The sequence below is a fragment of the Mus musculus genome, chromosome 1, assembly GCF_000001635.26.
Source record: "Mus musculus strain C57BL/6J chromosome 1, GRCm38.p6 C57BL/6J".
NCBI classification, from domain to species: domain Eukaryota; kingdom Metazoa; phylum Chordata; class Mammalia; order Rodentia; family Muridae; genus Mus; species Mus musculus.
In genome coordinates this window covers 93,789,977-93,802,208 of record NC_000067.6, presented here as the reverse complement: position 1 = coordinate 93,802,208, position 12,232 = coordinate 93,789,977, and the positions used below count along the sequence as shown (strand labels likewise).

At 45.3% G+C, this 12,232-nt stretch overlaps 1 protein-coding gene across 3 annotated transcripts; it reads left to right on the top strand.

Annotated features, from left to right (window-relative positions):
* The first annotated feature begins 140 nt into the window (after positions 1 to 140).
* On the top strand, positions 141 to 9,633 carry Dtymk (deoxythymidylate kinase). 3 transcript variants are annotated; one of them, XR_003954565.1, is made up of 5 exons: positions 141 to 511; positions 1,299 to 3,433; positions 3,739 to 3,829; positions 7,286 to 7,483; positions 9,266 to 9,626. XR_003954565.1 is itself a non-coding variant. In NM_001105667.1 (5 exons), the coding sequence occupies exons 1-5, from the start codon at positions 382 to 384 to the stop codon at positions 9,374 to 9,376; spliced, it is 639 nt and encodes a 212-aa protein (NP_001099137.1). In that variant the 5' UTR covers positions 275 to 381; the 3' UTR covers positions 9,377 to 9,633. The 3 variants fall into 3 exon arrangements, 2 of the variants coding, with proteins under 2 accessions (NP_001099137.1, NP_075625.1); NM_001105667.1 differs by having other exon boundaries at positions 275 to 511; positions 1,299 to 1,407; positions 9,266 to 9,633; NM_023136.2 differs by lacking the exons at positions 3,739 to 3,829; positions 7,286 to 7,483; positions 9,266 to 9,626 and having other exon boundaries at positions 275 to 511; positions 1,299 to 1,714.
* Positions 9,634 to 12,232: the final 2,599 nt, after the last annotated feature.

Sequence of the window (12,232 nt, the reverse complement as noted above, 5' to 3'; positions counted from 1 at the left end):
TCAGAGCCTGATCATCACATGGCTCCTGTACGCGCGCAGGTGTGTGTGTGATAAGAAACTTTTAGAACCCTTCAGTAGCGCGCTTAGGGGCATAAAAATTTGATTCCGTTACAGGTCTCGAACTTCCACGTGACCAGAGCCTGCGCAACCACAGTCCTTAAGATTGGTGCTCTTCGGGAGCGGCGAACGGAAGTTCCGCGAGTTGGCGCTCGCTAAACTGCAGACTCCCGGGCCTAGATTACGTCACGTCCGGAAGCTGTTCCCCGCAGGCCACAGAATTCGTTTTCCAACCGGAAGAGGGCAGGGCTTCCGTGCACGCCGGGCTTCTGCTGCATCTAACATTGGCGGGAACCTGGCAAGTTGACCGGTGCTGTGCGGGCGATGGCGTCGCGTCGGGGAGCGCTCATCGTGCTGGAGGGTGTGGACCGTGCTGGCAAGACCACGCAGGGCCTCAAGCTGGTGACCGCGCTGTGCGCCTCGGGCCACAGAGCGGAGCTGCTGCGTTTCCCCGGTGCGCGGGTGGGCCTGGAGAATTCCCTCACTCTCTCTTTGGGTTGTAGTCTTAGTATCTTTAAAAGCTTTTAGAACATCTATTTATTTATTATTGTGCATGCGTGTGCTGGCTAGTCTATGTCAGTTTGACTCAAGCTACCTCAATTGAGAAAACTGGCCCCACCAGATTGGCCAGCAGACAAGCCTGGAAGACATTTTCTTCATTGGTCATTGATTTGGGAGGGCCCGGCTGGTGGAGATGGCTTAGTTAATAAAATACAGGCTGAAATGAGAGCCTGGGTTTAGTTTCCCAGGTTAAAAAAAAAAAAAACCTAGTACGGTTGCTTATCCAACCGCTGGAGAGGTGAGACGGACTCGTTCCTGGGACTTGTGAGCCAGCCAGTTCAGCCAAAACTGAGCTTCAGGTAGAAGCTCCTCTCTGAAAACACAAGGTGGAAAAGTACTGAAAAGGGAACATAAGGTTGACTTTTGGCCTTGCGCCCTGTACACTGGACACCAACCCCTGATCCTACAAATTAAGTAGGTTGGGAATTGGAACAACCACTTTGCAGGATATTTTAATTTTCAAACCAACCAGTCAAAAGTCTTACAAGTACTTTTGAAATCAAGACTTGCACGTACATTACTTCCTTTTCTCGGGGAGACTTCTTTGGCTTCAGAGATGGTCCAAAGCTGTCTGGAGGTTGAAAGTTAGGTGTAGGTGCAAGGAGAGAACTTAAGTGCAAACCCCTGTAGACTTCAGGTGAAGAGTCTGACTTCAGTCGAGTGTATCTTTGTCTTTCTAGAAAGATCAACGGAAATCGGCAAGCTTCTGAATTCCTACTTGGAAAAGAAAACGGAACTAGAGGATCACTCCGTGCACCTGCTCTTCTCTGCAAACCGCTGGGAACAAGTGTAAAGACCTGCGTCGTTGCTCCCCGGTTGTAACATGCACACTTTTGTGTGTGGCAAGGGTGCGAGCACCTGTGTGTGGCATGTGTGCAAACACCCGCACGTCGAGACCAGAGGCCAGCTTGGGAGGTTTCCTCTACCCTACCATTCGACGCCGTATTTGAGATAAAAAAATCGACGTATTTGAGATAAAAAATCGTCGTATTTGAGATAAAAAATCGCCGTATTTGAGATAAAACATCGTCGTATTTGACCATCGTATTTAACCACATCCGGCTTGTTTTGTTTTATTAAAAGGTTTTTTTTTTGATTTGGTTTTTGGTTTTGTTTTTTTGATACTAGGTTTCCCTACATAACAGTCCTGACTATCCTGGAACTTGCCTTATAGACCAGGCTGGCCTCATAAAAAATATGTATTCGTTTTTGTGTAATATAAATGGCTACCTGTATGTGCACCTCATGCATACCTGCTGCCCAAGGAAGACAACTCCTGTAACTAGAGTTACTGAGAGTTGTAAGCTGTCATGTGAGTTCTGGGAACCAAACCTGGGTCCTTGGCAAGAGCAGTAAGTGCTTTTAACTGCTGAGGCAAGGTTTGTTTTGTTTTGTTTGTTTTTGTTTTTTCGAGACAGGGTTTCTCTGTATAGCCCTGGCTGTCCTAGAACTCACTTTGTAGACCAGGCTGACTTTGAACTCAGAAATCTGCCTGCCTCTGCCTGGGATTAAAGGCGTGCACCACCACACCCGGCTTGTTTTGTTTTATTAAAAGTTTTTTTTTTTTTTTTTTGGTTTGGTTTGGTTTTTGGTTTTGTTTTTTTTTTGATACTAGGTTTCCCTACATAACAGCCCTGACTATCCTGGAACTTGCCTTATAGACCAGGCTGGCCTCATGCCTAGCTGAGATAATTTTGGGATACACTGGCCTTTGTGCTTCTGGGTCCTGTCTGTCTCCCTAAATGTCTTTCTTCCTGCTGGCTTATATCTGGGTTCTGGGGTACTAGAAATCCAAACCCCAGTCTTCCTGTTATATGGCAAACAGTTTATCCATAGAGCCACATCTCCAGCCCCCAGCCTTTTGTTTTTTGTCTTTGTTTTTAAGATACTTGGTCCCCTCTGTAGCTCAGAGTGTCCTCTAAGTAACGATAACCCTTCCTTCTCAGCCTTTTAAGTGCTAGCTATTTTCATTTTCTTCTCTTTTTTTCCTAGATGAAGTTTCTCAGTGTAGCCTTGGCTGTCCTGGAACTCACTCTGTAGACCAGTCTGGCCTTGAACTCACAGACATCCTACCTGCCACTGCCTCCTGAGTGCTGGGATTAAAGGCATGTGCCACCACCACCCAGCTAAGTTAGCTGGTGTTGTGTTGTTGTATTGTTGCATTTGCAGAGAATATACTTTGTATGTCTGTCCTTTGTCAGATATGCTTTTTTTTTTTTTTTTTATTGTCTGGATTGCTTTTCTTTCTTTTTGTTTCTTACACTTATTTATTACACATACAGCTTCTGGCCTACAGGCCAGAAGAGGGTGCCAGATCCCATTACAGATAATTGTGAGCCATCGTGTAGGTGCTGGGAATTGAACTCAGGACCTCTGCAAGAGCAGGCAATGCTCTTAACCTCTGAGCCATCTCTGCAGCCCTCAGCTATGCCTTTTATACATCCTGTCTCCCGTTCTATGGCTTGTCTCTTACATGGCACAGCTACATTTTCCAAGGCTGTCAGTTCTCGAATTACTTTGATTTTTGGTGTTATCAAACCCAAGGGCATCCAGGTTCTCTCTCCTTCATTCTCACTTTCCTTTAAGGAGTTTCTCTTAGCCATTTAGGTCTGGGGTCTATTTTAATTCTGTGAAGGTTGTAAGATCTGAGTTTAGATTTCAACCTTCCTCGCCCATGCCCCAGAATCAGTTGCCTCTTGTGAGGTGTGCTAACTGAGAAGAGTCTGACTCCCTTCTGTGGCCTCAGTGATACCTTCTTGCTCAAGCCAAGCCCTCCACCTTTGCACATCTAAGATTTTGCACACTGGTAATGATGGTGAGTGAGCCTGTGGTGTTTGGTGGAAAAAATCTTTGATATTTTGTCTGTTATACTTGGGGGCACAAGTATCAGTCTCATCTCCTGGCTCCCCCATGCCCTCTGCCATCCTTTGCTCTTTGCCTGGGTTCTCCCCTCAGCAGGGAAGGGTAGAGGTGTCTCTTGGCATATCCTAGAGAGAAGATGTAGAACTTTCTGGTTGTAAATAAGTTTATAAATGACTGCAGTAATTGTCACTGTATGGGATTTCTGACTTGGGATAGTTGGAAGCCAGTTCCAGGACTCAGGAGCATTCTGTTTTTCAGACCATTAATTAAGGCGAAGTTGAACCAGGGTGTGACCCTTGTTTTGGACAGATACGCCTTTTCTGGGGTTGCCTTCACTGGTGCCAAAGAGGTAAGTATTGTGTAGCATCCTGTTTCAGGGTGCCAGGTTTGGGTCCTGGTTTGCTTTTCTTCATTTGCAAGGCCCCTGCCACCAAATGTGTGTTGAAATTACTCTTAGGAATTGGATAGCTCTGGCATCCCTTAACTCTTCAAGATTAAATTGTCTTTCATCAATAAAGAAACAGGCATGCAGGTTGTTTTTCACATACAGCATTGCATTTTCCATTCGGATGATTTATCTCACAAAGAGGTCCCTTGTTAAGATTTGCCTGCACTGTCTCACTTTTCGACCTGATATAAGATAATGACTAGGACACTGGAGCCTTCCCACTGACCCCTCTAGTTCCTCCACACTGCTTCCTGTGGGTAAGGGAAGGAGTTGTGTCCTGCCTTGTTTGTTTGTTTTAATTTCTGCCATTTACGTGCTGGTTTAAGACAAGGTTGTATTTTGTATCCTTGTGGCCTGGAACTCAGTGTGTAGACCAGACTCACCATAAATCACAGTGATCCACCTGCCTCTGCCTCTGCCGTGCTAGAATTAATTAAAGGCCTGTATCACCACATCTGGCAACAGAAAGCCTCCCAGAAGTATCATCAGCCTTAGGGACACCCACACCCTCTGTTCAATATCAGATGGCATTGTTGGGTGTTGTTTTGTTTTCTGAGACAGGGTTTCTCTGTGTAGCCCTGGCTGTCCTGGAACTCACTCTGTAGACCAGGTTGGCTACAATCTCAGAACCCCACCTGCCTCTCCTCCCAGATGCTAGAACTAAAGGTGTGTACCACTGCTTGGCATGTGATTAGGTTTTTTAAATTATTTTATCTATAAGGATTCTGAGTGTAGTTCTCCACAATTGAGGGCTCCTACCCAAAGGGTTACATGTGAGGAGTGACTCGTTTTTCTCCCTAGCTACTGGGACTTTGACTATGTTCTACTGAGTATATGGGCAATACAAATTGAACTTGGGATTTGGGGGAGGGGTTTACAAGGGAAGGGGATGTGGGAAGACTGGTAGGTGCGTGTGATTGGGGTTCATGATGTGAAATTCCCAAGTACTCAATACAAATATTATGTAAATTTTTATATGGGTATTTTGTTTGCATGTATGTTTGATACCCATGGAGACCAGAAGAGTGTATTCTATCCCCCGGAACTGACCCATTTGAGGTGCCATGTTGGTGCTGGGAATTGAATCCAAGTTCCCTGGAAGAGCAGCCAGTGCTTTTAACTCCTGAGCCCTGTATCTAGCACTTGGAGTTGTTGAGACAGTGTTTCTAGTAGCCCAGGCAATCTGGGAACTCACCAGGTGGATCAGGTTGGCCTCAAATTTGTAACCCTCTTGTCTCAGCCTTCTGAGTGCTAGGATTACAGGAGAGAGGCACTACTCTGTAAGAACAGTGTAATCGAAACACATTCCAGTTGTTGTTCCAGAGTGTTCAGCTCTCAAAGCTGGCCATTACCTTGAATTTTTATTGTATTAAGTGAGAATCTGACTAAGGTCCATGTGTTGAAGTACCTTATAAACCTTGCTAATTTTTATTTATTATAATTGTGTGAGGTGGAGGCCAGAATATGTGTGTGCCACAGCATACATGTAGAAATGCGAGGACTACTTTGTAGGATCGATTCTCTCCTGAGTTCTGGGGATTTAACTCCTGTATCAGCCTTGTGTGCTAAGTTCCTTTACCAGCTTAACCATCTCACTGTCTCAGGTTGTTGTTTTCTTGTTACTTTCCTGCTGAGAGTTGGACCAAGGGCTTTATATGTGACAGGCGAGTGCTCGAACTCCAAATCACCTCTTCAGTCCCTTAAATGTCTTGATGTCTAAGTTCCCACATCTCTGGGACTCACATTTAAAATACTCTTGAGTACTGAGTATAACTCTGACTTTTTATTGTTTGTTTTTTAAAGATGTATAAACGTTATTTTCATGTGTATGAGTGTCTGCATGTCTGCATGTATGAGATCACCTAAGGAGGAGGCACAGGAATTGTTAGCCACCATGTGGGTACTGGAAACTGAATATGGGTCCTTTAGAAGAACAATAAGTGCTCTTAACAGCTGAGCCATCTCTCCATGAAGGAGAATAACTGATAGAGCATGTGTTTGCCCATCTCCCACAAATCTTCTTTCTTTCTCTTTTCTGTTTTTGAGACAGGGTTTCTGTGTAGCTGCGGCTGTCCTATCTTTAGACCAGGCGGGTATAGAACTCAGACTCGTCTGCCTTTGCCTCTTGATTTTGGGGATTAAAGGCATGTGCCGCTACTGCCCCGTTTTGTTCTTTTGAGAGAGTGTCTTTGGCTGACCTTGAACAATGATAAATAACGCTGAGCTGCCTGTACCTCCAAGTGCTGGAGTTGCGTGTGTTTTGATTTTGAGACAAGGTCTCCTGTGGCTCAGCTTAATCTGGAACTATGTAGCCAAGGAACTGTCTTCTTACCCTTGCAAGTGCTGTTACCACACGGACCTTAATGTTTTTAACTTTTACTTTTCCTCAGCAAGAATCAGATGGTGTCTGATAATATCTTTATGCAACCCTTGGGGATGACAGATTGCCAAGTGATAATCGTTTAAATTGTTTCTTCCACATATGTTAAGAGTGATTCCCGAATGGAGTATTTTGTCTGTATAGGGAAGCCAGGGCAGATAGTCGGTATGCTGTGGCCATGTAGGGAGGGCCTCTGGGGTTGGGGTGTCCTCTTTGGCCCTACTTTTCTTCTGAAAATAAGGACATTTTTAGCAAGTTGATGAAGTGGGAAGATGTATGTAAAAAATGAGTAGGCAGGCATGGAGTGGGTTTCCAGGATTGCTAGTTTCCTCCAGTGCTTATTGAAATACAAGATTATGGCAAAAACTCTTCCTGTCTCTGGAACAAACTGCTTCTAATTGTAGACACTGAGGTTGAATGGGCCACTGGGATATCTACATATGCCATGCCTTATTTTCTGAGACAAGGTCCATTGTAGACAGACTACAGAGGATAGAGCTGTGGTGCCATCCTGTTTACTCTTATTTCTAGCACCACCACCACCACCCCTACTTTTTTCTTTAAAGATTTATTTTGCTGGGCAGTGGTGGCGCACGCCTTTAATCCCAGCACTTGGGAGGCAGAGGCAGGTGGATTTCTGAGTTGGAGGCCAGCCTGGTCTACAGAGTGAGTTCCAGGATAGCCAGAGCTACACAGAGAAACCCCTGTCTCGAAAAAACAAAAAACAAACAAACAAACAAAAAGATTTATTTTTATTTTATGTATGTAAGTAGTGTAGCTGTCTTTAGACACAACAGAAGACAGCATCAGATCCCATTACAGATGACTGTGAGCCACCATATGGTTGCTGGGAATTGAACTCAGGACCTCTGGAAGAGCAGTCAGTGCTCTCAGGCCCCAAGCCATCTCCCCAGCCCCCCACCCCTACTTTGAAGCAAAAGACTATATCCCACTCAGTTTGCTTTCTCTGTTGGCAGAATTTTTCCCTGGATTGGTGTAAACAACCGGACGTGGGCCTTCCCAAACCTGACCTGATCCTGTTCCTTCAGTTACAATTGCTGGACGCTGCTGCACGGGGAGAGTTTGGCCTTGAGCGATATGAGACCGGGACTTTCCAAAAGCAGGTTCTGTTGTGTTTCCAGCAGCTCATGGAAGAGAAAAACCTCAACTGGAAGGTGAGTCATGGCAATACGCTGCCATTGAGCAGTTCTGTGGTAGTCTACCCTCTGCTGACTTCAGCACAGCTGGTCCAGTTTCCCGTGGAACCTCAGGGAAGCTACTCTGGTTCTCTGCCATCAGACTTTCTGGTGGTGGTGGTGATTAGACTCCAATGAACTCCAGCAAACTTCTGCATCTTATCCTGAACAAGCCTTTAGTCATGTGATGTCACCATTCAGAACATGGTCTTGCAAACTACATCACACTTTATCATAGGAGTGACTCTTCAGTGCACTGTGTATATAGTTGGAGTATACTTAGCAAGTATTTCAGAAGGTGGGGTTTGCCGGTTTCACATTTAGATAGATTTTACTTTTACCTCATACTGTGACTTATTCCTGTTGGCCCTCAGTCATACCATAGGTACCTTCTTCATCACTACCACCTGCGATTTTACCCTACTGATTTTTTTGGAACCCTGTGGGTCTTACATGGCTGTTTCCAGGAGCACAGAAGTGTCATACTAGGATTCCCTCTGGTCCTGTTTCCTCCACTCCATACTTCAACTTCCATCTCATTCCTTGCATGAAGGCCAACGTGAGCCCCTTCTCTATTGCTTGCTCCTGCTCTGCTCCTGCCTTCCTTCCTGCATGCACATCTTCTCAGCAGCCAGAATGGTCCTGGTGGGTCTGGCTTTATCTGCACAGTCCACTTTGTGACTGTTGCCTAAGGTTCCCCCAACTTCAAACCCGGCCTTGAATAGTCCAAACATCACAAGCCAGTTTTGTCTACCGAAGATGTTGCTTCCATTGTCCTTTGTCTATATAGTATATGCCCTCATGATTCTAAGATTTGTCCTAAGTTTCCCATATTACCTTTCTATGTTAGAGCAGATGATGATAAAGCCCTTGTTACTTTCTTGGGCACTAACCCCAGAGAGCCATCCTGGAGAGTCTGGGCAAGGGTTGTGTGACTGCACAGGGGTTGTCGAGCATGGAGGTGACTCCATGTACACAAAGTCGTACCTTGTGAAGTGCTTGGATTTCTTCCGTAAGATTTCTAAACCCTGGAAGCTTTTCAAGAATTTGTTCCCAAAGGTCTTAGCCAGATTTACAGAACCATTGGCCAGACCCCTTAAAGAGGAAAGGACTTAAGAGATGTTGACACTCTCCTGGCTTGCTCCTGCCAGTCCTGATGGAACAGAGCAGCTATGTTAGGACAATTTTCATCTCAAGAAAGGTGCAACTGAGCCAGGCGTGGTGGCACACGCTTTTAATCCCATCACTTGGGAGGCAGAGGCAGGTGAATTTCTGAGTTCGAAGCCAGCCTGGTCTACAGAGTGAGTTCCAGGACAGCCAAGGCTACACAGAGAAAACCTGTCTCGGAAAAAAAAAAAAAAAAAAAAGAAAGAAAGGTGCGACTGTGTCTGTGTAGTCCTGGTTGTCCTGGAACTCACTATGTAGTCCAGGATGGCCCTGAACTCATAGAGATCTTCCTGCCTCTGCTTTCCAAATGCTAGAGCTAAAGGGTGGGTGACTGTTCTTGTCAACTGGAAGACTGCTTAGAGCAAGATGGGTAGCTAGTACATCTGACTTCACCTGTATTTGGGATACAGCAGGTATGCAGGCTGCTTTCTACAAATACCTGGCTGAAAGAAAGAAAGCAGCACATGAAGGACCCCTGCAGGAATTCAGGTTGGCTTTTGCAGAGCCCTGGCTCACCTGATGTCACCACATGCACTGGGAATAGAAGGACGTGGTACAGTGATCCTTTTTCTGCTGTCTCCCCTGTGGTGATAGGTGGTTGATGCTTCCAAAAGCATTGAGGAAGTCCATAAAGAAATCCGTGCACACTCTGAGGACGCCATCCGAAACGCTGCACAGAGGCCACTGGGGGAGCTATGGAAATAAATCAGCTTCCATTGCCAATACAATTTTCTGGTTCTGCAAGAGACTGGTAGAAGGCTCACATCTCTACACTATTCAGCAGGAGCTAGTTCTCAGCAGAAGAGATCTACAAGACCCCTCTCATAACCTGAGATTTAAGTTGTGCAGTATCTCTCTTTACCTACTGCTTGGCTGTAAAGGTGTAGCAGTTTCCTTGAGATCAATTGGTGAGAAATCACATTTTTTTTACAGAATAAAAATTTACCCAAAAATATATCTCACGAGCTTTGGTTCTGCCCCTATTTATGGTCCTTCCACCATGGATTTGATCAGTTATTAGGTCCCATGTTCCAAGCCTGTGTTCTTGGGTGTTATCTAGTGGCACAGTGCTCATAATTCTAAGCCCAGTGATAATGACCTTGTTGGCTGTTAGTGCTACAGGGGCCTTTTACACTATCCCCTCTGCCACACCCACTCCAAGGAAGTCTGTGGGGCAAGCCCAAAAGCTTGGATGCAGTCCTGAGGCAAAAAGTTTCACAGACTTAGTCTCCTGGACTCTTGGCATCCCATACTATGAATGCTCCAAACTTGTCCCTACATCAGTCCGTGAATGGATCTGTGTGGTTTCCTTCAATATTGTTTTGAAAGATTCTGACAGAAGGTCACCGAAGCCCTGAAATTGGCAAGATAGATTTCACTGTTAGCAGAACTAGCAACACTGATTTAGAAAAATAGAGGTGCACAATGCTCTGGCCACTCCTTGAACCCATGTGTGTGCCCACTGATGAAGCCCATTGCCAGGTGTTTGTGATATTGGTTGCTGGGATAGAGTCAGAAAATCTCCCCAGCAACCACAGCCTGGCCAATCCGGAGTTGTTACACCTGCACCAGACTCTTTTCTTGTATCCCTCCCATACCCATTTCTTAAGAAATCATTTTAGAATAGACATTGTTTAGATTGGGAAATCCCCTACTCCCCCTTCTCCGTTCCCCCCTGAGGGCCTATAAAAACTGGGACCCCTTTCCCCTCAAGGTCGTGGGATATAAGTCGTCCCCAGAGCTCTGGATTTCCCTGAATAAAGCCTTATGTGCATCAAGCTTAGTCTCTCGTGAGATCTTGGGTGTCCACTATTGTCCCAAGGCCTGAGCAAGGGGCTCCTCAGGGAGTCTTTCAGTTTTATTACAGGTGCCTCCAAGGAATGATTTTGACATATAGCTAAGTTAAATTAGCCTCCACCGGTGTTCCAGTATCCTAGGAAATCATTGAGCCAACATTGGGCTTTGAATTTTTAAGAATGCTACTCATTCAGACGAATTGCCTCCAGTATTGAAAGAGATAGTGGAAGAAATGTCGGGTATAGACATTCCCATACACAGGAATTTACAATGGCCTAGAAAGAAGGAACTAGAGTAAATACTTAGAATAACAGCTGAGCTACTCCCATGCACAAGAATTTACAATGGCCTATGGAGAAGGCGGATCATTCAATAGACTAGAATTGGAACTATGGCAAGGGCATGAAGCCCTTGCCCCTGGCTTCTAAAAATAAAATGACCTTAGGTGGGGCTGCTTTTTAATCCCAGTTGTAAATACTTGCCTGGTTCCTGTCAGCTTTTATGTATGCATTTCTCTGTTCTATGTGTAGTCATTTTGCATTAGGTAACCTCAATGTACCTTGGATGACCTTAATGTATCAACTAACTTCCTTGTTTTCTTCTGTAATAGAAGTCTGATGCTTGCTTTGAGAAATTACATTCAGATCAACACTCCCTTATGCTCACATCTGTCACCCCACTGACTCCTTGCCCACCTGGGTACTGGGACCCCGATTCTCCCGAAAGTTGAGGGGCCCACTGAGTCCAGTCCATGGCACCCCTCCAAAATAGGAGCCAGGCGGTGGTGGCACACGCCTTTAATCCCAGCATTTGGGAGGCAGAGGCAGGCAGATTTCTGAGTTCGAGGTCAGCCTGGTCTACAAAGTGAGTTCCAGGACAGCCAGGGCTACACAGAGAAACCCTGTCTAAAAAAAAAAAAAAAAAAAAAAAAAAAACACCCAACCAAAAACGAAAGGATGATAGAGTGCAACACATATGTGTAGTATGCTGAATTTAAGGTGAACCACATTTCCCTATCTAAAGGGCATGGGCTAGGTAGATATGGATTGCATGAGAAGACAGTACCTCAATGCTGTTACCCCTCGGCATGGTGGTGCACATTTTTAATCCCAGAACTCAAGAAGCAGGGCTACATAGTGAGACAGTCTTTATTTATTTATATATATATATATAAACGATAGGAGACTGGCCAGGCAGATTACTACAGTCCAAAGTCAGGAGATGCAGAGCACTTGCAGGCCTGAGGGAGGAATGTAGCAGCCTCTGGATGCTGAAAGCTAGCTGTTACTAGCTTACTATAGATTTCTGCCCTCTAGGACCATAACAAGTTTCAGCTGTGGGTAAATGTGTTCACATGGTCATAACAGCCACAGAAAGCCAGCTGAGTACAGGGAGAGGGAAGCCTTCCCCTTGGGCCATTGTACTTGGGCCAGCAATTTTCCTTTATTTGGACTCAAGAGGGCAGGTAGGCATCTTCTAGGATTGCCCCACTGAGATTTCACTAATAGGATGAGATATTCCTCAAAATCTACTTGTCCCCTAGACAAAGCTGGGAACAGGTTGCCTGGAGGGACCCTGAGGCAAGCTTTGTATGAGTGCTTTTCAACACTTTCTCCAACTGAAGAGCTACTGGCTCATTTTACATCTATTTCTGTATGTACCCATGAGGTCAGAAGGTGTTAGATCTTCTGGAGCTGGGGTTGTAAGCATTACAACTGCAGCCCAGTGTGCAAACAGAACTCTAGTCCCCTAGAACTCTTAACC